This window comes from Plectropomus leopardus, chromosome 6 (assembly GCF_008729295.1).
Source record: "Plectropomus leopardus isolate mb chromosome 6, YSFRI_Pleo_2.0, whole genome shotgun sequence".
NCBI lineage: Eukaryota > Metazoa > Chordata > Actinopteri > Perciformes > Serranidae > Plectropomus > Plectropomus leopardus.
Genome location: NC_056468.1, coordinates 14,682,278 through 14,707,645, shown reverse-complemented (window position 1 = coordinate 14,707,645; position 25,368 = coordinate 14,682,278). Strand labels below are relative to the sequence as shown.

The following is a 25,368-nucleotide window of genomic DNA, read 5'->3' as shown; positions in this document are numbered from 1 at the left end:
TAGCAGCAAAGTAAGAGAGGCAAACAGAGAGACAATGGACAAACAGAAGCACAGATGGAAAGTGGACAGAGACAGAGAGGGAGGATAGTGAGAGGCTTCAGAGAGATGTGACACAGTGATAACCCTGACTCTCTCTCCACTCCTGAGGCTCTTCTTGCTCTGCCTCGGCCAGCGCTTCAAAGCCGGGCTTCAAAGTGGGGTGAAGTGGCCTTCATCACTCCCTCGCTCTATGTCAACAAAACATCAACAGACACACAAACACGCTTACACACGCACAACCACACATACCGGTCTATTAACCTAAAACATGAATATTTTATTCTGGGAAGCCCTCTGATATTACAGTCAAAAACATGCCAACACATACCCTACTTTCACCAAATTAAGCCGATATGGTTTGTTTTTTTCTTTACTCACTAAAAGAAGGCAAAAGACTCCTTTCCCGTTACCAGTAGTGAGGAGAAGGCTTTTCATTTTCTTTCCTTTTTTTTAAAAAACTGGTGTGTCACAGTTGATGTCACATACACGGGGAAAATCTGGGTTATTAAACAGTTGCAAGCAGCATGGAGGCCAATGAAAATGTTCTGTGGTTACTTCTTAAAATCTGTTACTAATTCAGTCGCTTTTGACTTGAGTCCTACTCATTTGGATTTATGTTTAAGCGCTGCTTGGGCAGAGATGAGAAGAATTTGTGGAAGGGCGTCACTGCATTGCACGTAAACAGGGCGGAATTAGTAAATCCACTCAGGTGTCATGCCTTAATCACTGCTTAATCACTGTCGGAGCTGGAGCCAATAAACACCCTTGAGTCATTTGTCTGGATGTGCTGATACTAACCTTTGCCATTAAATACAAAACAAACAGATTATAGTGTTCTTTTTGCTGAGTGGAAACAAAAACGCATGATAGTCACACTACTCCAAAAAACGTTTATGGTAGTAGCTGGACCAACAATGATAGCAATAAACAACATGAGAAAAGGATAGCTAGGTGTTCTTCAGAAGAGCATCAGCTGCAAAACATCACCTGTGAAGGTGCTAATAAATTACACTTAAGGGAGCTACGGTGTGTGGGCTGTCTTCATGTTGTTTTTTGTCCAGTGCGAAACAGGCTACACTGACCAACTTCTACACGGAAGAAAAAAATCTATGGTAATCCAAAAGTACACGCCCTAATATTATCATTGCAACCCATATACCCCTCAACTCCCTTTGTTTACTCCTGGCTTTGTACACCAGGAGTGAAAACAGCAACATTTTGATGGGAGATGATTTGGAGAAGCTACTGGGAGCTGTTTCAAAAAGTAAGAAAGTGTACCATTAATGTCAGCTCTATTCAAGCCTGAAAAAAGAACGCTAAAAATCCATCACACTTCAAGCTTAAGGATGCATATCAAAACATTTCTTTAGATTAGTTTCACTTCATAACTCTCCACTGGGGACATTAACAAAGATGACAACTTATATTTGTGTTGATGCCACCAGTGAAATTAATGACAACATTAATGAGTAGATTAAGGACGTTAATAAACACTGAATCAGTACATTAATCTTTTTGATTCGGTGAGGCTGCTGTTGTTTAAGTGTATGAATAAAAGAACTTTAAAATATAAATGAACAAATAAATGAACAAGCCGACAAGTAAGCAAGCTAATCAACAGACAAATAAACATAAACAAGTCAATGAGCTCACCAGTAAGCAGTTGAAGATGACGTAGAGGATGAGCATCCACAGGCTCCTGTAGCCCATATGGAGTCCTGCCCATAACCAGACCAGGGAGATGAGCAGGAACAGGTAGAGGACCAGCGGCACCTCTGGAGCAAACGATAACAACAGGGGAGGGAGGATTAAAAAACGATTTCTGCACAAGATAATATATTAACGACTAAATAAATCCAGTTGATGAACTTTTATCTTTTTAATAAATCCTGAAATGAGTAAAAACTGATAGCACCAGTTGTATTCTTTGTACAGTTGTGGACATAAATACACCTGCATACACATGCATTTACTATGCTGTAAATGTTAAAGTTTAACATGATATAAAAACGATTCACATTTCATGCTTGAATACAGATGTTGCTGCATAATCTACTTTTTGGTTAAGACACTGTACAATGTTATCCTCATTTGCTGCAGTGTTTCTTTAGCAGGGCAGTAAGAAGAGAGTGTTGGTGTGTTAGGAGCCAGGAGCGGGCCTTAGGAGCTGTTTAATGAACCACTTCTTATAGCTCCAATTCAGCATCGGTGTGCAGCGTCTTTTCTGCTCCAAAAGTCTTAATGAGCACACGTGGTCCACATGTGGAGTCATGTGAACTCTGATTTAAGCCCAAACTAGTGCTTGCTGTACACTGCTTTGCAGCAGAAAAATAAGGCTGACTGAGAGGATCTCAGGCATGCATACACACGCATACACACGCATACACACGCACACACACACACACACACACACACACACACACACACACTCTTTCTAAAAGGCCAATAAGCAAGCATGTATGCCTGCATGCACTCAGGGCTGCACACCCATTTTTCCCACTCAGAGCGCCATCTATTAACTTCATCCATTATGGTGCGGCAGATGCTGATTCTGATCTATGAGTCAGTGTGTACATGTACACTGTGTCATTTTGTTTGTGTAAATGACATAGGTAATTGGCATGTATGGCAAGTTAAACCACATTTATCAATATTGTATATTTTAAGGAGAGGATATGGTAAGGTGCAAAAGGGAGTAGATTAAGCACATGGACATAGAGATGATCGCATTCATTCACTGAAATAAAAGTTGCGTAAATCATCATCCAGAGGTGGATCATCCCATCTCTGAACCTATCAAATATTGGTCTGATGTCTTTTAGCCTCTAGGGGCAACAGTGAATATTTCAGAAATTTGGGTATATCCAGTGGCTATCCCAACCCATTCTCATTCCCTGGGCAGAATGAGAGGACTGCACTGTCACACCCCTTGGCGTGCGATTTCAATGCCAAAGGCACCTGTTCACGATGAGATGCATTGGGCTTTGATGTAACTTCAGTATAAATATATCTGCATCAACACTTGCCACAGAAGGCAACTGACGAAGAGAGCAAGGAGATCCATGTAAGGGTGGAGAGAGGGGAGGTGGTTGGGTCAAACAAATGTCAGTGTTGTATCATTGTAATGATACATAATTTACGTACGGTCAACATGCGCTGACATGAGTTATGTGACGTATTGACACCATGTGATGTTAAGTAACATATTGTTTTAACCCAAAACATGACCTTTTTTAAACCTAAACAAGTAGTTTTGTTACCTTATCTTAACCACAACTGTTTCACAACACAACTATATGTTAAAATGCCTTTCAGCTGTTTAGCACAGCTATAGGCTAAAAGTTGCCCTGTGCATCACTGTGAGACCCCGAGGGGCATGACAAAGCTGGTATATGGTAATCTGGATGACAGATATATTGGCCAAAATTTCCCTGTTTTTTTGTGCCGGACATTACGGCTTATCACTTTGAACAGCTAGCATATGAATGCAGACAAAAACAATGCAGGATTGCATTTCAGCCGAGCCAACTCGGACTACAAATGGAAACCAGAACGCATCTGACACCAAAATTTTTTCCCTTTGCCTTCAGATTTTTACAGACATATGCAGATATCTGTTTATAGAGATTCTGGAACATCCTAAATTACCTCAATTCATTTAGTTAAAGCCACAACAGGCATTTGAACAAATTCATTAATGCTAATTATTAAGCACCATTCTGGGGATAGGTGAGCCCCTCTCTAGAGTTTGAGTTTGTACTTTCTCTTCGTCCTTCAGTAAATACGCTTTAAGAACATACTCTCACACATGTGCAATCCAATCAGCACTTGACACAAAACAAACATGTGACCTCATGTGGAAATGCTCAGCCCTTAACCTGCATGTTGTTTACACCACTCAGCACACGGCATGCAGAAATATGCTGAAACAGATCTGCTGTATTTGGACTGCGTCAAGTGCTTCTAAGATAAGACTAGATCACTGAGAAAGCTCCCTGCACGTGTTTCTAAACTGAGCTCTCCTGTAGCAACTGGTAACCCAATTGCTGGCAGGGCTGATACAGCGTTTGCCTAACATACAGTATGTCATGCGACACAGACTTAAAATAAAAGCACAGACACACATTTATATTCCTTTTAACCACCGACCTTGTAACATTCATGATTCATGACGTGAGCATTCAAGGCACCAACCTCAGTCTCATAGTGAAGCAACTGATGTAGCCTTGCACTTTATCAGCATCAGCTTATGTTTTTCCTCTCAGCTTGAAAAAATTATTCCCTCACCCATTATTGGAACTGCTAATTAGAGGACAAACAAAATGTGCCGTGCCATTCAGGTGAAGACTGAGTCAAAGAGTTAGTCATCACAACTGAGGGAGCGACAGAGAGGGATGATAAGTAAAACAGCTCATCCAGCTTGATTCTTTCATAGATATAACAAATATATAAAATTATCAAAAGGATGTTATGGAAGAAGCTGTCGAAACGGGACTTATAATTGTTATTTTTTAAATGACTGTGGTTTCGCATAAAGAAGAGAATTTTAAAGAAAATGAGCAACAAGGCTCCACTTGTGACTACCCCATAATTTTGTTATCTTATGGAATGAAAATGTTCATTTACTGAATTCTTCTGTCATTGTCTATGTACAAAAAGAGGCTTTGAAAAGCTCTGCTGTCAAAAACCTCTTATTTGGATTAAGAATGACCCCTCTATGAACTGATGTTCACACGTTCAAAATGATTATTTGCACTTTTAATTTTTTAACCCTATATATATATATATATACTGTGACATTTTGAATTTTTAGCCACTAAATGTATTGCTTGCTTGTATTTTACTAATCGTTTATTTTCTGGGTGAGGTTTTCATATAAGCCAGTATAGGTTTCTATCACACCCTCACATTTACTTTTTATATGTATATCCCGATCACATAAACAAACTAAACTTTATATTGTACTTGTTTAGGTTTTGTGCTATCATCAATCTCGCTTCAAAAAAAGAGGGGAAGAAATTTGTTTGCCAGCTGGGTGTCACAGGTGTAATACACTCATCTAATTTGAACACTGTCAACAGAATATTCACAACACAGCCACATCATGAACACTACACTTCCCGTGGCTGTTATTTATGGTGTTGATGGGGGATACCGCATAAAAAACACTGCTGGGTAACTTCGACCATAACCATTAAATTAGAGCCCCACATCTATCTGATTTGTTAGCATTAGTCTTGGCCTGATACACACCAAGCTGATAAAAAGAGGCCTTGAATGGCAAAATGTTACAATCAAACTGAAACGTAAAGAAAGAGGATAGACGGAAAACAATTTGTGAGAACTAGAAAACCTTGATCCTATACTCAAATCATTTGCTTGTTGTTGTTCATCATATCATTATCACAACAGTCTGCATGATATCCTACAAAAAGCTTCCCTGACAGGTTGAGAGAAAGAACCATAGTTGGGTGATGTAGAACCTATCTTAAAATAACTCAACACTAACCTTTGGTTTCATACAGGACACCATTGTATTTATACTGGGATAGCAAATGCACGGCCCACCCTACTCTCTCTTTGACTGGCTGAAACTTGTTGCCTTCGTTGGCTGGGGTGGTTAAGTTTAGGCATGAGGAGGGATATTGGTAAGGGTTAGGAAAAGGACATCAGGATAAGTCGATCAGAGCACGAGTAAGGCAGAATAAAAACAATTGCACATGGGACATGAACAGTGGTCTTTTGGGTGAAAGCCCTGTGTTGGCTTGACCCATCCATTACCTTGACTGCCTTTGCACCCAGACTTTGTTGTTTTTTATACTATGTCACCTGACTTCACCTTCTTTGTTCCCATGAGGTCACATGATCACAGACTCCTGGCTACTGACTACATGGCTTAAATATTAATCCTATTGTATTGCTTTTTTTAGTTTTAAGTATAAGTAGTGCAGGATAACAGCCTGTGTTATTAGCTCAAGGGTGATTTCAGATGTCGATCAAATGTCTGTTTTTCTGCATTTACACTGCATTTTTGATACTAAATAAAGTTAAAAAAGCTGAGTAGCTTAGATATGCATTTGCAATACTTATACAGAAACTTTGTCGTTACGTATGCTATATCTGTGTATGTTGGTCAGTGGACCACTGGGTCAGTAAGGTGGCTGGAATTTGCTGCTGCCCATTAAGATCATTAAGATCATCATGTGTGGCTGAGAGCATGAAGGACCACTGATAAATTTCAGTCATGCTCAATGTGATCAGATTTCCTGTTCCGTGACTAAATTTTATCAAACAACAGTAAGAACTGATCTAAATCTAAAACTTAACTTCAAGGCACCATCTTAATTTTACCCCAGACATAAATGCTTTGAATCCAAAGGGAACATGTACCAGTTCAAAATTACATTGCTGAGTCACTCAGTAGTCTGCTGGTTGGTGTTATGTAGGCCAGACTGTGCAGTTCACTTCACAAGTAGGATGGAAACACAGGGCACTGGCCCAGAGTTTGCACAAAAAGCCCTTCACTTAGGTGCTACTTCCACCACCTTGTCAGCTTCAGTCTGCTCTGAGTTCTGCTCCTTATCTCACTGCAGCTTTCCTCTGGCTGAACTCAGCTGTACTTTCTCCTTAACCCTTTTTGTTCCTTTCCATGCCTCTCCCTTTCCCTTTGAGATTTATTTCCTGTAAGTCATTATTCATTGTGCCAATACTGAGGTCATTGTTTTGCGATGCTTCAGTGTTATTATTTCACACTTTGTCTCTTTGTGCTACACGCTTGGTCAGGACATTCTGTTGTAGTTTGGTGTGTGAGCTCAGAGTCTATAAATCTCTTTCATTGCTTTTCACCATTTTTTCCCCAGTCTTCTCAAACCTTCTACTGTTTCTAGTCACAGCAAAGTAGACTCTTTCTATATCTCTTCCTCTCTCTTTCTTCTATTTTGCACATCTGTCTCTATCTGCCCTCTCCCTGGTTTGAGTTTTCCAACCATGTAAGCACATTCCAGTCTGTGGACAGGGCAGAGCTCCTACAGTAAGAGCAGGTTCCCAGAGCCAAATGCTGACTGACTGTTTGGCTTGATACCACTAAGAAGCAGAAAGAAGCACAACAGGATCACGTTTTCTGTAGTTACTGTGCGCCTGCTTATAGTTGTATGTGTATAAACATACATGAATGCATATGTGAGCCCTTGCATGAAAGATGAGAGAGTCGTAGCTCTCTGCATGAAAGACCCTGAACGATTTCATGGGTATCTTTCTGTCGGATAGAGCTAAAAGTAAACAAACACTTTAACCCCGAATAGTGCAGTTTCTGCTCAAAACTATTCGAAGTGATTTTCTCTGGACATGAGGGAGCTACTTTTCTCGACAGGCCTCTGTTTACCTTTGACCATAGCTGGTTCTTGGTGTGCGAGGATAAACTGAGAAGAGAACATAGATTCAACAAAAACAGTCGGGGCAGAAACTCAAGACAGTGCTGACATCACTGTCACAGAGAGGTCAGCAGCTGTAATAACAACAAGCTGTAATAACCATGTGGTGAGCATACAAACACCCCACACACAAGTAATATATATGCGTGAACTAAGTGTGATCATTTAGGCACAGCAAATTCTGTGTGTATCATATTGTTAGAGAATATTCTGTTGAGCGTAATGAAAGTACTAAGAGGACAGATTAGAGTAGAAAGTCTTTTGTGTACCCCTGCTGGTAGCAGAAAAATACATGTAAGGATTTACAAGTAAATCCGGCAATTTATAAACAAACTTAAGCCCAACAGTGGTGAACAACTACTTAGATCTTATACATTAGCAAGAGTGAAAATACAACAGTGAAAGAAAACTCTGTTTAGTCCTGCTTTCAAAGTCTCACTTATGTAAAGGAAGAGAAGTACTAGCAGAGAAATGTCCTAAAATTGAAGTACTAATAATTCTGCAGAAAAATATCCCCTGTAACAGCTATACTATGAATTATATATGACATTATTGGATTGTTAATAGTAATGCATAAATGTATAAGCAATGGTGCATTTTAACCACCTTATACAGTTTGGTCCATTGTCAAACAATAAATTTAGGATGATTAATAAGGAAGGAAAGAAGAAAAAGCTGAACAAATATAAGTACATTTGGACTTTTCTATACTCTTTGTTGGTTTATTATATACTAGATCACTCTGCCACTTGTTAAACTCTTCAGTTAAAGCAATCTGGGAAATTTCAAGGGAAATTTTCAGTTTGGTTGATCTTAGATTGATAATCTTTAAGATTTTCATTTAAATAAAGAAACTATATATAAGTTCTCATTGCCGAATGAGGTAACACAATGGTGACAAAGCCTATGGCCCAATGATGAAAGATTTTGCATTTAAAGTTTATGAACTGGCTGTCTGTGGCTACATCCCATGGAAAACTCACAAGTGGCACACAGTTAGTGACATATTTTCTATCACCTAGCATTGGTTGGTCTAGTCAGAAAATGCAGAGGGAGCTAACGCAACAGATTTGCTCCTCAACTCATTTGAGAGTCAAGTGGTGTACTGTTTTTGTGAACTATGCCAGAACAAACAAAGAAGTGAAGAGTGGAAACATCTCAGAGCTGACACTGCTTGGATCTCTGTAGTTGCCGCAAAAGACAACAAAATGGATGCCACTCAGATTGTAACTTAAACAGTTCAGTTAGACCATTAGTATTGTACCATTTTGCACATATTTAATAAGCCTATGCAGAGTTCTTAACATACAATTCTATTCTGAAAAGAATCGATGTACAGTAATTGAGTAAATGTTTGCCTTGTAAAAACTCAACTTTACAGCACTAGTGTGTGTGGAATAATAATACTAACATCAGTTCAGCCTTTAAGGAAAACAGGAAGCAGCAGCCTTCAATTTCAAAAGCTATTGTCATTAGAATACAGGAGCAGATTAAGGCTTTGCTCTTTCAAATATTACATCACTCTAAAGTAATCATCATGTTTGATGATTGGCTGTCTAGTTATGGCTAAGAAATCATCCCTAAAAACAAAAACAAAACAATAAAATAATATACGCACAATATAGCCATAACAAAAACATACAATAAAACAAGGTATGAGGAAAGTAAGCAAGTCCTAATCCATTTAAACAACTCTGCATTTCAAGAAGGGTTCAGGTTCAGGTTAGGAGTGATAACACAGCAATGACAACAAAATATACACATTCTGGCATCCAAATAAAGCAACTGCACATCCTCAAACACACAAAGCACACAATACAGCACTCTGCAATCAAACCTCATCCATCACCTTTTTTTTTTATTTTCTCATTCCCGACCAATCAACAATCAAAGTGCAGTCGGAGAACACTTTGAGCCATAAAAATTGAACAATAATAGTTATTCATTCAACTCTGCTCTGTTGGGAATTGAGAGTCTGCTCACTTCTGTATCAAAAGAACATTGTGTCTTGCAAACACACCTTGTGGGTTCAGTGAGGGCAGTGATAAGAGCGTACCGGCGTGCTTTGAATAGGACTGTTGTTAGGTCAGTTTCGTTCATTTGTTTTTTGTTTTTTTTTTTTTCACTGGCAAGCCTTACAAAGGCACAATGGAGTTCTAATCTTTGCTGAGGTGCAGGTACATGTCTGCAGGTTGGGACCGACATGCAGATACACACACTGGCAACACTTGCTTGATTTCATTGACGTCAGAAGGCCGGCTATATCTTGCACGGCCCTGTGAGTTTTACATGTGGGCTTCCCACAATCAGGCACGCACACATACACATGCACACACACTTCATCTTATCAGGCCCCATCTTATCTCATCAGCTGTTTGCTTCAGTAAGTGCATTTAAAATATTCAGGATCAAAATATTCATTGTCTGAATGGCATCAGCTGTGCAACAGGTTTCTGCACAAATCTCAGCTGGATGGAAATGTCAGGTGAAGCAAAACATATCTGATCAACAAATCCAGGTGAATCAAAATCTTTTTTGTGAGTGTTCTTTTGTCTGACCACCACACAGTGCAGGACTGAAACTGATCAGGGTTGTTGTTACAATGCATGCAGGCTTTTAAACATGTAAAACATTTTAACTTTTAGTGTGGAGTCCAGGGAACGAGCAGAGGCGTAGCCTGTGTTTAGATCAATAATAAATTACAGGCCTTCCCTTCACATTTGTTTTATTTCCCTCTGGACTCTGGACATGCTGAAACAAAGCCAATGTTGATATATTGCAAAGAGGTGTACCCTCACTACACTCTGCCAAAAGCTACAATAAATAAAAAGAAAAAAGTTAGACTAAATGTAGTCCATAGTTTTGTGTACATGTTCATACTTATAAGTGTGCGTGTATATATGTGGTGGTACTGCAGGGATACTCAACTTGCTTTGCCTGGGGGCTACTTTTGCAAAATGACAGATGACCGGGGCCCACACATTTATCAATATATAAATTAAATAACTGCCCTGCACAGGTCTGTTGTAAGCAAGGGGCGTTTCTAGGATTGAGGACATTCTGGCTTTTGCCCGGACCTCTGTGGGGGGTCTAGGGGATCCTCCTCTGGCACTTTTTTGGGAACAAACTCTATTTTGATGCTTTGATGCTTTTAAATGCACTCTGACACCTTATTTTGATTTAAAGTACAAAAAAAATTCAATCTGAATCCATATATTTTCATTGTTTATTACAAAATGGTCATTGGGCCACCCAGCACCCCATCGTGGGCCAGATTTGGCCCCCAGGCTGTAAGTTGAGTATCACTGAGGTACTGTGTCACTATGCAGCAACATAAAACTTAAAGTTGCAACCAACACAGATGCATCATGGGACAGCCAATAGCTCACCTGGTAGAGCGGGCGCCCATGTACAAAGGCTATGTCCTTGCCTCAGTGGCCTTGGCTTCGATTCAACCCCCGACCCTTTGCTGTATACTATCCCCTCTTTCTCCCCCATTTTAAAACCAGCCCAAAAATAATAATCTTTTTTAAAAAAAAAAAAGCTAAACAAAAACACACAGATCCATCACTGCATGGACTTGGACAAAGACTGCTGCTGTCCAATTCATGTGGAGCCTTTTCACAGCGCAGCTGTCCTATACAAAACTGGACACACATACTCACACCTCAAGGGCCGTCTGTCCTCTGTGCTTGTGAAACACACACTCAGCTGGGACTTTCGACTGGTGCTTTGAATCGTGTGTGCTGTGCCTACCTTCCCCTGTATTTGCTCTTCGGTTCTCTCTCTCAGAGTAAATAAAACATTTTAGAAGCTGCTGATGTTTGCTGCTCTGACTGCTTCCTCTCTACAGTTCTTTTCATTCAACAAACAGTACAGTACCATATTCCCAGTCTTCTCATCCCTCTCCCTCTCCAAAACCTATCCTGTCTACTCAAACTCTTGATCTCTGCTGTCCGCACCATCCTCCGTGGTAAAATACTCCTGTTGGGCAAAATTCCTACACACTGACCTTCAGCCTCAGTCTGGTTTGTGAAGAAGAAAGTATTGCTGTCTAGTTAATAATGCACACCTACCTGCAGCACCTCAAAGCAATGTTTTGGTTGCCTACACTACTTCAGAGGCCACACACAGTGTGTAGGGCAAACCGCCTGCCAGCCAAAGGACTGGCACTAATTCAGGCTTTGCTTTGTCATTGGAGGGCCTTGACTGAGCACAACAAGCTAAAGCCTGCTGATTCTCACAGATGGCCACTGATTACAGCCATGATACTGAGGGACAAAAGTGGTTTGGCCTGGATCGTCATGTGTGGGCGCAGTGACCGACTGCACTAAATAAATGCTGCTGATTCATACTGACTGTAACTCAGTGATGATTATTTCTCTGCAAACAAAAATCCTGCATAAAAGTTCGAGGTTGTTTCCACACATCTTACTACACTGCCTTAAGTGCATCAAAATACATATGCGCAATGGCCGAATAAAGTGTGACTGTTAGCAATTTTTCATTCCAAAGAGCAGGTATTATTTTTTTCTGTATCATAAATCCGTTGGGTACACACACAGCAGACAGAGACAGAGGCAGAGCCTGTTGGCTGAGCAAAAAAAGGGGCTGAAATCTTTTGCCAAAAATAGAGGTGGATACAGTCTAGTTCCTGAAGGCATACTGGCAGCAGGTTACTTGTTTTTATGGTGTTTGTATGTGTACAGAGTAAGAGATTGTGTGACTGGACACTAGAGCAATTTTAACATGATCTTTTCGTGTGCATGAATATTTTTGCCTATTGAGATATAACACACATTCTCAAATATTTTGTTTAACTGAATTCATTTATGTATGTAAACACATTTATTGGGTACCTGTGCTGTTGGTTCGTCCGCGGTAAATGTCATCATAGGCCTTCCACTGCTGAGTAACCTGGTAGGCATGGACGAATACGACCAGGACTGCAACCAGACAGATGAGAGGCACCAGCACCGCCGTGCACAAAGCCGCATAGATGTTTGGGATGAAGCACCTAGAGAGAGGACGGACGAATTTTTAATAATTATAGAAAGAAGCAGAATGTGGGAATAAGAAAGTGGGAAATTGAAAGAGAGAGACGGGGGAGTCATGCTAAAAAGCATCGAGTAAAGAGTGCGTTCGGCTAAGAGGAAAACTCTAGAAAACAGGATCGTATTACGTGCCTATATTGCTCTATATTTACTCAAGTTAAGACTTTGTTTCTTTAGGTTTCACAAACAGGATCTGGCCGGTGAGACCTCTGAGCCTGCCTAAGACTCAGGGCATTCTTGCTCAACAGAAGCTTTTGTCTTCAACAGCAAAACACATATGATCTTAAACCTTCTCGGCAACCAGGTCACCCTGCAGCCATGGGATAAAATCTAAGGCCAAAGACGCTTAAAACTGTTTTTTCTATTTAAAGGGCAAATTAACAAACAACATGCTACATGTGTTTTCTGCTGTGAAAGGCTGATGAATCTCGAGTGGTCATGCAAGTGATCAGAACAGCCAAAAATCAAAAGAATGCTTATTTCTTAACAAAGTGGATTTTTTCATTTAAGCTAGGTGATGTTTTTTATCACAATAAAGTTAATTCTCTTTCTAAAACTTGTCTGTTGGTGAGTCAATTTGTTTTCCTGGGATATCTCAGAAGTCCTTTCCCAGCTTCTGTCCAATCAGACATGTTTGTTCTTTTATTAAAGAAAAGAAACATTTTTCTCTGGGAAAATCAACATCCTCATATAAACTGTAAATGTCAAACAACTATCAAAACACTCATGTGACTGTGTACTTTTCACAAAACAAGTTCGGCCCCTGCTTTGGTGGGAGTGTAAAACACAGATAGGACCTCACCGCAGGACTGAGTAATCCCAGAGAAATAATTGGAGCTACGCTAGCCATAACATAACATGAGGTATTCCAAATAAAGCATTGCATCACTCTGTGCCAGTAAGAAAGTGAGACTATGAGAGTGTAAACACACTGGAATATGGATATTTGTACTGCTGTGGCCTTGTGAGAGGATGAGATCCTACTGGAGAGAAAGTCTCACAAGAAAATGAAATCCCAGAAATTCCCGGGGTGAATGACGAAAAAAATTACCCAGGGGACCCATTTCACTGACTAATATAGTTTGGGACAGAGACAATAAAGTGAGCAATATCTTTTATGGGGGATTTTCATAGAGATACTGCTGGGGTTTTCTTTTCTATACATATGGCAGTGAGGAATGTAACAAGTCACTTAAACACAGGGTTTAAAGAACTCCTAATATAAAGTTAAAGGTATAAATCAACTCTATCTTAAGGAGGCATACAGTATGCTGCCGGGATAGCCTTTTGACTCACATAATGTCAACACAAGACATTTAAGTTGTACATTTATATTTCCACAGGTATGACTATAAAACAGCCTGCATGGAATAGATAGATGTCACTTTAGATGTCTGCCTCCACAGAAAGTCACTTGAACAGCTTTTTAACTCATAAAGTAGTCAAACTAACCATGAATCAGTCTGTCGAAGCAAAGATGTTTAGCGTGGTTTACACACTTTTTTATACAAATGCATATTAATTGGGTTTTCGACTCAAAATTACAGTATTGAGATTTACTGCAACAAGCAAAAAACACTGTGAGGCATCTGTCGTGAAAATTTTCCGATCACTTCTTTTTATCCACTGTGCATGTATATTAAGTGCGAGAGGATTGAATATTGTAAGTAACATGAAATTCAATCAGTTTAAGGCTTAAGCATGGTATCAGAATAAAAATTAGCTTTTGCAGGAGCAATCATTAACTACTTTGTATCTATATCATACAATTCAAAAACATTGAGGATCTATTTATGTCTATCTTGTGATTCTGTCTGTATGTGATTTTAGAGAAAGGTAGTTGATTGTTGGTGGTTCAGTCCAACTACCAACCCAAAGCATCGGTATCTGATAAATGGAGAATGATTTCAGACCTGGGAATTTCTCCAGAGTTACGCAGCACCTTTAAATTAGACTTTTTGTTTGGTTATGAATGAATCTCCTGCTTTTATGCTGTCAGTTGTCTTTTTGGGTCACACTTGAACTTAAAGACAGGTCGGTATCCAATTTAAAGATGTACAAACTAAATTATGTGTCATTATTAAAAAAAAGAAAAGAAGTCCAACCAACATAAAGCTAACAGGAGCTCTCAACCACACAATGTGAGACCCAGTTCCACAAAGAAAAACACTTACACAGTAACATACATGGGGTGAAAATAACAAATATATGAAATAATAACTCTGTCTAACATTGTCTTTATGTCACAAATGCATACAAATACAATGTGTATGACACAAAAATTTTCACTATCACAAGGTCTGAGCTTGACACCTGTTTGTATGCAGGCAGGTTGAAACTGAGACAACTTGAGCTGTGAGAAACAAGGAGACAGCTCCCTGTTTACACATGTAAGGAGGGAGAGGGAATTCAAAGGCTGATTCAGGCTCTGTGAGAGGAAGGTCGCTTCCAGGGAAACTGAATACTGAATACTCTGTATCCTTGAATTTCTCATGTATACTGTCTTACACACACCCACCCACAGGAAGCACGCACTCACACTTGATCCCAAGGATAACAGCCACACCTAAGACCTCTCGGGCTAAATTTAGATGTCATTTAAGGGTTCAGACATCATCAGTATTTGACTACGCCTGTCACGCACGCTTGATTACACACAAAACATGGCCCTTAAAGCACACACACTGCAATGTAAAAAGGTTACTTTGGCTATGACTACACAACCACACACACACACATACACACACACTCTTAAGCAAAGAAACATCTGACAAGGGACCATTATAGAGATTTTAAAAAAGTGACATCATTTGTTTTGTTCTATCATTATCTATACATGGACGGCAACATGTTATTTTTTAAGCTCACACACACGGACATTTATTCAAGTTTTCTCCTTTCCTCCCCACACCCTGCTTTTGGGAAAGGCTCCACCTCTAAGGTGAAGAATCAAGACTCTGTGTGGGGAGACACATTTATTTATTCATTTGATTGGACGAGCTACCTCCTCACATGATGTCACTGGCTCAGGTGTTTTCTGTTTGCTCTGCTTCAGTCTGAAGTGGAATTTACCGAAGTCTAAAAAAAGAAACTGACTGACTCAAACTGGTTTAAAAAAACACACTCATGAGCCCTCTCATGAAAACACATTGCATCATTATTGGGTCAATGCCACCTTCCTTTGATCAATTCTAAAGACCACTGTGTGTGTGTGTGTGTGTGTGTGTGTGTGTGTGTGTGTGTTTTGCTCCACTCACACATCTCCTAGCACCAGTCCATATACACTGTGTATGGTCCATCCAAAGCCTCCGAGCAAGACAATGACCAGGACAATGATGACCAGAGCTGGAAGTCCCCAGCCGAGCAGGAAGTAGAGCAGGTATCGACGCTCCGTGTGCTCGTCATTCATCACCAGCACTTGCCAGAAGTTCACTGCCTGGGGACAGAGTTTGAGAAACAACTTTTGTACCGAACTGTGAATGGAAAAAAACAGATATGTACAAACGAGAGCAACACCTTCACATTTCCCAATAATGGTGTGAGGAAAGGCGAAAGAGTTTGGAGGATTTCATTGAGCATTCATTGAGGACATTTGGTCCACATAGTGTGTGAAGTACAACCGCGTTTTTTTTTTATCACAACTGTAATAGCTCTGTTTGCTTTGTAATCTAGCAGGCTTTGATATTCCCATCCATCTGATACACTGAGCCCCGCATTTTTACATAAGCAGCTTTTACTGAACACCTGTTGGTTGCAACACAAAGTCTTATCCCTGTGTGAGGACATCAGCAGACAATAACATATCTTTTAGATAATTTTAAACCGCTGCAGTGGTAAAGAGCAAAGGGCAATGGTTACTTTTAAAGTTCTACTGCGGGCTTTGTTTAAACCCCTAAAACTGAATCTCAGTTAAAGGGTACGTGTTATTTTGAATGACACTTTGCAAGCCAACTTGGGATAAACTGATCCTTTAAATGTAATTGAGCAGTTGAAAAAACTCACTACCTGAATGTCTAACCACGTGGCTGGTTGACCGACTGGCTAACCCGATGGCCAATAGTAGCCACTTATCCACCCATTATCACAGTCAAATGCATTTATCCACTGGCAGAATATTGGCAGGTGTGGCCTCACTACAAAGCAGTGAAATCAGCTGGCTAACTATCACAGTGACACGGGGTAAAAAATACGCTGTAGTCCAGTGCGAGGGTATTCGCAGGTCCTCCCTGGCTGAGAGAGCTCTACAGTATTGTTATGTAATACTATGCAGTAATTTCTCAGTAAGCTGAGGTTGCCTCTATGAACCTCTGCAGTCAAGAAAAAGCTGGCCTGGATAGTGATTCAATTACTGGCTGTTTTCTGGCATTATGTCAGTGCATATTTCCCTGACCAACTATTGGACATACACATCCTCACGTGCACGCACTCACACAGACGCACAGACACACACACACACACACACACACACACACACACACACACAGATGCAGTTATTGATTTGAAGTCTTCTTTGTGGTCTGAGATGGTTTGCTGGCACCAACTCATATCAGCTACTTAGCTGAAAGCAGCGACCTGATAGGGGGGAAAAATGAGCTGTGAGACATCAGTGGGGTCGATACTGAGACATCAGTGAGGTTTTATAGCCACACATCAATCAAAGCCAGAGTGACAGCAATATTTTTATTGTCAGCTGTTGTAGCTGCTGACAATAAAGGAATGACCAAGGATGTTTTTGGCAGGGGTGACAACAGAACAAGGGAATTTTAAGAAAAAGTATGAGTGAGTGAGTTTTTTAAGCTACAAGTTCATGCTATTTAAACTCCGTCTGGGGGTTGATCATAGTTTATGCTTTCTGCCCTAGATCATATCAGCTCTCCCAACACACTAACTCCTACCATGTGTGTCCAAACCCGCTTTTTACGTCAAAACACATCTCACTGCCAATTCTCGTCATCCAAATTCTAACACTTCTTAAGCCACATGAAAGCCTCTGGTCTGAGCCTTTATCCCTTAAGATATCTCACAGGTCATCTGGTAAACATTCTGATATGAAAAAAAGGCTAATCTTATAATACTCCACCAGTAATAACATTTGTGCCAGGAGAGATTATATTCACTACATAAACAATTATTATGTTCACTTGGAAACGTCACTCGTCATCAAAGACTGAGGGGTGATGGAAACAAAGCAACAGTCAGTTACGCAAGAAGAGGACAAAGAGGGAGGAGAGAGTTTATTTGGGGACAGGTCTCCTCCTTATGCTGCTCTCGTACAATCTACACAATTACTGGTTTCACGTGTTTATGTGGTGGAACTCATCTTAACCCTGCCTAAATTACCTGGACATATTCCTCTTAACTAATTCAGTGTTCGACACAGAAGAGATTTTGACGACGTATCACAATGCCCACTATAAAATACTAAATATTATTTGTCCCTGAGTTCTCAAAACAAAGTCAGACACTGTTCAGTAAAGATAAGTTGAACATGTATGGCACCGAGAGCAAAAACTGTATAAACATGACAGAAAAACGCTGAAAAGCTGCTGTCTAAGTTAAGTGGATCATTTCATTCCATTTTCTCTTCCACATGGTTTCTTAAGGTCCCATATTGTAAAAAGTCAGGTTTTTATACCTTTTTTTTTTTTTTAACTATAAAGCAGGTATAGGTGAGAAATTTTTAAAGTGCTCAATCGCCAGAGAAATACACACAGTCCGTATTAAGAAACCTTTGTCTTTAAATGAGCGGTTAGGACTTCCTTTAGGTTGTGATGTCACAACTATACTATGTAAAGATAGAAACTGCTGCTACAGTGCCATTATAGTTTTACAGTTGTTTCTTGGCTGCAATAATAATTATCCCTATTAAGCCAGTTCATTTGTTTCAGTCCAGGGAAGGCTTTGGAGAAGGAGGATCAGCTGAGGTAAAGGGTCTGTCCGTAGGACAGTGTTCCTCTCCAAAGGAGCTGATGAAGCAGTGCGGCCCATGCTCACCACATTCCTGTGCTCTATCAGCAGGTCATAAGTCATCTATAGTCTCTCTGAGGGATTAAAATAGGTTTAGGCGAGATTTACACGTGAAAAAATTGTATTTCTTCTTTTTTTTTGCTTTGTGCGTGGGATAGATCTTATTTTTTTCTTATGATATAAAAAAATTAAAAATAAAATAAGAGTGGGTGTTTAAGAAGCAATGAAAAGATCTGTGACACATTTTTAATGTCTGCCAGGCTCTGCCAGTAAAAACCAAGCCTTAATATCTTCTTCATGTGTGCGTGTTAAGCTTCAAATTGAGAATTTGCCTGCCCAGCTTTGTTCTTGGCAATTATGTCACCAGAAAAAGAGAAAAAAGAAATAGAGGGCAGATAGTCAAGAAGAAGGGGGGTTAAGAGCTGCTGGTGTGAGGTGTTGCTAAGTGGTACCAGTCTAGGGTCAAAGATCATGTCGTGCAGCAGTCTGGTACCTTCATCTCACCCCCTAATCAAAACCTGCCTAAGCCCACATGGTGGGGGAGTGAAGTTTTACTGGTTATTACGTAAAAAACACATGCTTCACATAAGGCACGAAAGAAAGAATGGGAACCCTGTTTATGCCAAGTCATGAGGAAAATGAGGAGGAAAAGGAACACTGTGAATTACATATGCCTTTCAATAAGAAATAATAAATTAAAAAAATCATGTCCAGATTAACTGCAAGAAACAATGAAGAATCAAGTGACACTTAAGTACAACATAATAAATTAGGACCTTTCATCTGCTGCACAGTATATCTTTCACCAACAGACTGTTTTTATTGACCCTCTTGAGTTACAGCTCAACACTTGGCCCTATTGTCTGGTTATACGCACTCATTGTTGGGGCTTTTCGACTGTACAGACAGTTTTACATGGTGGTGATAAGCTTGGCAAAACAGCCTCCGCCTCAACTCTTATTCCAGTAAGAAGTACAGAAAAAGAGTAATTATCTCTCATTATATCAAAAAACTTGGGTATCACAGGGGTATGTCCACTGATGGTGGCCATGCCTGTATAGAAATTTTATGTATGTGATAATGTTTATGTAAAAAAATGTACAGGTTTAATCAAGAGTTGTTCCAATACCATCGCAGAAATGGAAATGCCTCCAATAATACCTGAAATACTGGATCTGGTATTGGCTGGTAAGTCACTTCATGCCAAGATAAGACAGTTGTCTTTTTTTCTAAAATGAATTCTTCTTCACCACTCTAAAACAGTAGCTTATGCAGCAAGTTGCACTATGCAACCACTGGCAACTACTTTTTTAGAGCGGCAAAGAAGAATTGATTTTTGAGCAATAGTGTAATGTTAGCCGTTAGCAATTTCATTGGGCTCCAATCTCTCTTGTCCATGTTTTTAAAAGCCTTTAACTTAAGCCATGCCATAAAATGATGATAACAACATTCCACATCCATACGGGGTTGGTGGTTTACAGCTGTCCAAAAAAAGTGTTAACGCAGTGGTGTGGGCTCAGTACTTGATATGCAAGTTCAGGTATTGGAGTTGGTATTGGAAAGGAAAAAACTGTCTCAGGACGAGATTATCTAACAGAATGCTATAAGGAGCTGTTTGCAAAGTCCAGTGTGTCTAGTGTTGCTTGTTATCCTGCTTTTACCTGTATGAGCATCCAAAAGAACTGACTGAGGTGGAAATAGTGAGAGAAGAGCGCCAGAGCAGCACAGCTGTCCTCTGAAAACATTCGGCCACGGAAAGCTGACACCAGGAAACAAATCTGTAGAGAAAGAGAGAAAAAAAAACTACATCAGTTACTATTGTGTGTAAATGAACCTTCCCTCCTTTAGCCTTAGAAGCAGCAACAGATTACAATTACTTAACATTTTGTGTGGCTACCTGGAACACTGGCACACACGCAGGTGCAGTCCTCCTTGCAGTGTCAGCAGGTCATATTTGCGCATGAGGCGATTTATTGCTTGTTTTATAGTCGATACATTTTTAAAGGAGACGGCGAGATTCTGATAGCCCCCCCCCAAAGAGAGACACATCCTATCCTGCAGACCTGTTACATCACCATGCAGCAAGCTATGCAGGCGGGAGAGCAAAACTAAAAAACAACATAAACAACACTGACAAATATGTTCTTTTCTTATCATCCTACTCACACAAAGATGTGGACAAATATGTAGGTGTAACACTTCTCTAAATGTCACAAAAAGGGCATTGCAGAATCACTGCAGAAAACAGCTTGTGGTCAGTGTGTGTGTGTGTGTGTGTGTGTGTGTGTGTGTGTGTGTGTGTGAGAGAGAGAGAGAGAGAGAGAGAGAGAGAGAAAGAGAGAGAATTTTGGAGGCTGTGACGCATCAGGGCCAAAATTCAATTTGTAACATTGGAGGCAGGACAGTGTGGAAAACCCATGAGGGCAGCAGAAAATACTGCTCTGCTGTCTATCAGAGAGCTTCATTAACCTCTGGCACTGACAGAGTGTGTGGTGCCAATGCAGCCGGGCGACTGTTACATAACCTGCAGCCTGTCGGCCCGATGCCAGTGCAGAGGAGCAGAGAGAGGGTGAATGGAAGAGAGTAGGAGCAGAGGGATGTGAGGAGAATGATAACTTGGTGTGAAATGCCACTTAGATTATATTCATTACACGCAGCGGTCAGGGACGAAAAGTAGCAGACAGCTTCAAAAACACAGACTACATTTTGTTATGATTGTTAGCATCTTAACAGGATATTTTTGCTGATTTTTTACTATCTTTGTATCATAACAATGTGGCTAGTATGTGTAAATAAAATATGGTAAGCTTCAGTTCATATAACAAGCGCACAGATCCCCCTATTTAAATCCGCTCGATGACATGAAACGTTCATACTTTTTAGCTATAATATGAAAGCTTTTTAACAGGAAGTAGGTGCAATGCCCTTTTGTTTAACTTTTATTCAAGACTGTTACCTGTTGGTCGCCATACTGTAATAGTAGTCTAAACGGCCGAGCTCCCATTATTTCTACAACCAACGGGAGCATTTATTGACTCGATGCGGCGCAGTGCATTCTGGTAGTTGTAGGTTTTCTTGCTCTTGAGTGATAGCAAATGCCCCTGTCCTTTTCTTCTGTTTTCTCTGATCATATAGCGTCAATGTCAAAAGTATTTACATCTTTTTACTTCATAGACAGCCTACTTTTGTGAAAAGACCATCTTTTAAGTAGTGAAACACTTCTTCAACAGAGTCTAAATACCCACATACAGTAATTATCTCTGTTACCTCAACAGTAATTTGATTTGTCTTGACAAAGCCACGTAACTGGTTCTGAAGACAAACAAGATGAGCTCTTAATGTATCCAAAACAAGCCAATGTATACTCTTGGCACCACCCTATGGTTCAGCTTATTTGCTTAGCTAGATCGTCTCTATAGTAACCAGGTAAATAGGCAGGCTTGAGCTGTGACGTGATCTTGTTTTGAACACTCAGGCACACAGCTTGTATTTGTCTGACTTGTCTTGCATTGAGGTTATATAAGGGATGACATTAAGTGACACGCCCTTGGATAACACCATATATCTTGCATGTTTGAGTGGGGTGATGTCGATGTAGTTACTCTTAAAATGTCTTTTCTACATTCAGGCTTTCTCTCAACATACATTTTCTGTCTTTTTCTACTCCTCTATGGAGGTTTCTTTTTCTATTATTCTGTTTTCTTCCATCAGGAAAACCCTAAATGACCATTCCTGGATTTTCCAGCTTACTAATCCTGTCTGCCTCATCCTGTTGAGCAAGGGGAAAAGTTAGGGCCTTTTTAAAAACAAAAAATAAAAATCATGAGTCACTTTCCCATCAATGCACCATGCCCTGCAGGTTGTGAGTGGGAGGGATGACACAGGAAGGAAACTCATGCCCGAGCTGCCTGGAATTGTGCCTGAGTGGAGAAGCTGTTCAGGTAGCTTATGGGAACAAAGATTATTCGGTGGGGTTGTGTGTTTTTGGCAGTGAGTTGGCCTCATTTGGCCAAAGGCACAGTATGACACACCATCTATCTCCTCAAAAGCAAAACAATGGGGCATCTATCAAGCAAGAAATGCTAAATAAACTGCAGGACGCAAGACACATAATCATAAGCAAACATGCAGTATACACGCATGTTGGTTTAGCACAAAGGCCTGTAATTTCGTTAAATCAAGCATAGACAGTCAAGTGCAGCATGCATAAAGTGGATGGCGACACATATTTGTGGCACACATGAAACTGAAGTGGGATAAATAAATGATTATTTGGGTTGTTTTAAATAAGATTTGGCTGCACTGAAAAATTTGTCTAAAGGCCTTTGTAATCAAAGTCCGCTTTTTTTTGTCCAAAATTGTCACATGTTGAAAAATAAATACATCTCATGTTGTGTCAATCACATTTACAGACTGACTCCAAAACTTTTGACCGTCATTAAAGCATTTTCTTTCGCATCTGTCAAAGCCCAGAAAGAGCTGTTTGACCAAGAAGTAGTAATAAAATGTGAACACATCCGCAACAAAAAAAAAGAAACTGGGTTCACGGTATCATTTCATAACTCAGATATGTTAATGTCAACAGGTAAAATAGTAAAATTCATGTGGATGACAATGGCAAGGAGGGGGATGTAATGGAGGATGAGGGCTGTACACAGACAGAAAAAAAGAGAGAGCTATAGTGTGGAGACCTTCGGGTGACCGCGGTGCGAAATGCGAGACGCAGCCAGAGAGTGGTGACAGCCAAGGAGGTAAGTGGAGAGAAGCAAGGGAGCAAAAGCACCTTTTCATTTAGTCTAAAATTGCAAACATTTTTTAATAAATAGAACAATAAAATGCAACATTTTATATTGAATGAAGTATTGAAAAAAAAAATTCACATGAAAAATATGGCCTTAAGTCTTAACGTGAGCACTGCACCCACGCAAACGTACTACAGCCTTCCGTGACAAAGCCTAATAGCCACAGGGATAACTATTGAACCACTGAAACTACTGACCTGTGGTGAAATGATGACATAACCGGTAGAGAGAAATGGCCTTGTATAGAAAGGAGGGCAAAGGGCTTAAAAGAGTGTCCGTGTGCAGTGGTGTGAGTAACAGGTGGCTGCCCCACAGATGTGCATGCCTGTGCGTTTGCGTCCTTCATTGAGCTGAGCTGAACTACCTGGCTCAGGTCAAGGCTAGAAACCAGGTAAACAGGTATGGTGAATCAGTCTGAGTGAGTAAACATGTAAGAGGGCAGTTCAATAAAGGTTTTATTTAATTAGAGCTGTCGCAATCTACCTTTTCAAAAGGCTGACAGAAACCTGATCTGACTTTTTATTGCTTTTGTGCCTATTACATAATACTCTATTGTCTCCGCTAACTATGGTCTGGATAATATATCACACTTTATGTCATATGGCTAAAATAGCAGGGCAGGGCATGAAACTGTAAAAGGTCACAAGTTATTAAAACCACTCAGGACTAAGAGTGTTTTCATAATGGTTATTTTCTTTTAATGTTACATTAGAGAAGAGGCTTGCAGAATCAGACATAAAGATGCACTTTACAGTGCAGCTCCAATCAAACCAAGCCATCAAGTTCTCTGTAAACAGACATGTTGCCATTAGCTCGGGCAGTGTCTAACGTAGGGCAGTTTTCCTCCACATTTTAATGGACAATTTCATAACTGTTTCATGACTTTCTGACAGCTACAGAAAATAAAATTTCAGATATGTTACCTTACATGGAAGGTTGTCCACAAAAGAGTACTGTTACAATTTCAGTATAAACAACCAAATACCATGACTTTTCCAAAAATTTCAATGATTCTCTACTAATAGAATGATGTTGTCCAGGCCTGGATAAGGTTATTTTGAAATTCCATGACTTTTCCAGGTTTTGCATGACTGTGGGAACCCTGGTTTTATTCATCCAGAAACACTCAGACTGTCTTGGGGGCAGTTTACTTGGAAGGCCAGAAAAAAAGCCTCCAAATGCACACAGGAAACAGATCTTCCACTGGAGCATTTACTTTTTTACAAAGTGTGTACTGAGGCAGAAAGCTTTGCCATTTAAAAGCTCCTGTCAGTCTGGCTGTGCCCCATGAGGCTACCATAAAATTTGAATGAAGGAGGTGAGTTTGGGGTTTGAAGCTCCGATGAAGCTCTCAGAGAATCGTCCTCTACAATAGTGGTGGTTGATTGAAGAAGTCAACATCAGTACCAAATAAAGCCTATAGACCAGATTTTGGAAGAAGAAATCATCCCAAACTTCCAGTTATCAGACTTTGGCATGGACTGGAACCTGTAAATGAAACTACACCTGTGAAAACATTCTCTGTTTTGAAACTTGTGTGATGTTGGGTGTGACAGGGATAAGAAAGGTATCTACCCTCCCTACAGCTAATTACACTTATGTCTACGTCTAACACTAAAAAAACACAGACTGAGACAACACAGTAAAGACGAGAATAATCAAGCTATAAATCTGTGTTAAGGTCAAGCTCTGTGGTTTGAAAAGAGTCGAATGTCAGCAGCAAACTGTGTTATGAGGCTGGGCTTTGGCCTTTGTTGAGACCAGTTAGCTGAGATTAGTTAAGTAGGTATGGAGGATAATAACAGCTGTGGCCATTGATCAGTCCATTGTGAAAAAAAGATGGGTACATGTCAGCACTGTAGTCACGATGACCCGCCACAGAGACAGGCTAGTAGTGTGGGGAGGTGACAGGTGTGGATGTGGAGTTTATCAAAGCCCTATCTACTGCACTGTCCTTTGTCCCCAGGCCTCCTTCAATTTTGTGAAAGACACCGGGAGTCGACCTGTCTAGACCCTCAGGCTGCAGACTTATTCAAAGCAGTGACTGGGTGGTGCTGCAAGACTCTAAATACAAGC

At 40.2% G+C, this 25,368-nt stretch overlaps 1 protein-coding gene across 1 annotated transcript in view; it reads right to left on the bottom strand.

Moving 5' to 3' along the window:
* adgrv1 (adhesion G protein-coupled receptor V1) overlaps nucleotides 1-25,368 on the bottom strand; it is a 112,795-nt gene that overhangs the window by 16,424 nt on the left and 71,003 nt on the right. Inside the window, exons 88-91 of the mRNA XM_042489006.1 lie at nucleotides 20,152-20,268; nucleotides 15,781-15,959; nucleotides 12,329-12,486; nucleotides 1,693-1,814 (exon numbers count right to left, since the gene is read on the bottom strand). Of these exons, the coding sequence (XP_042344940.1) occupies nucleotides 1,693-1,814; nucleotides 12,329-12,486; nucleotides 15,781-15,959; nucleotides 20,152-20,268 (576 nt within the window). The remainder of the gene's footprint in view (nucleotides 1-1,692; nucleotides 1,815-12,328; nucleotides 12,487-15,780; nucleotides 15,960-20,151; nucleotides 20,269-25,368) is intronic.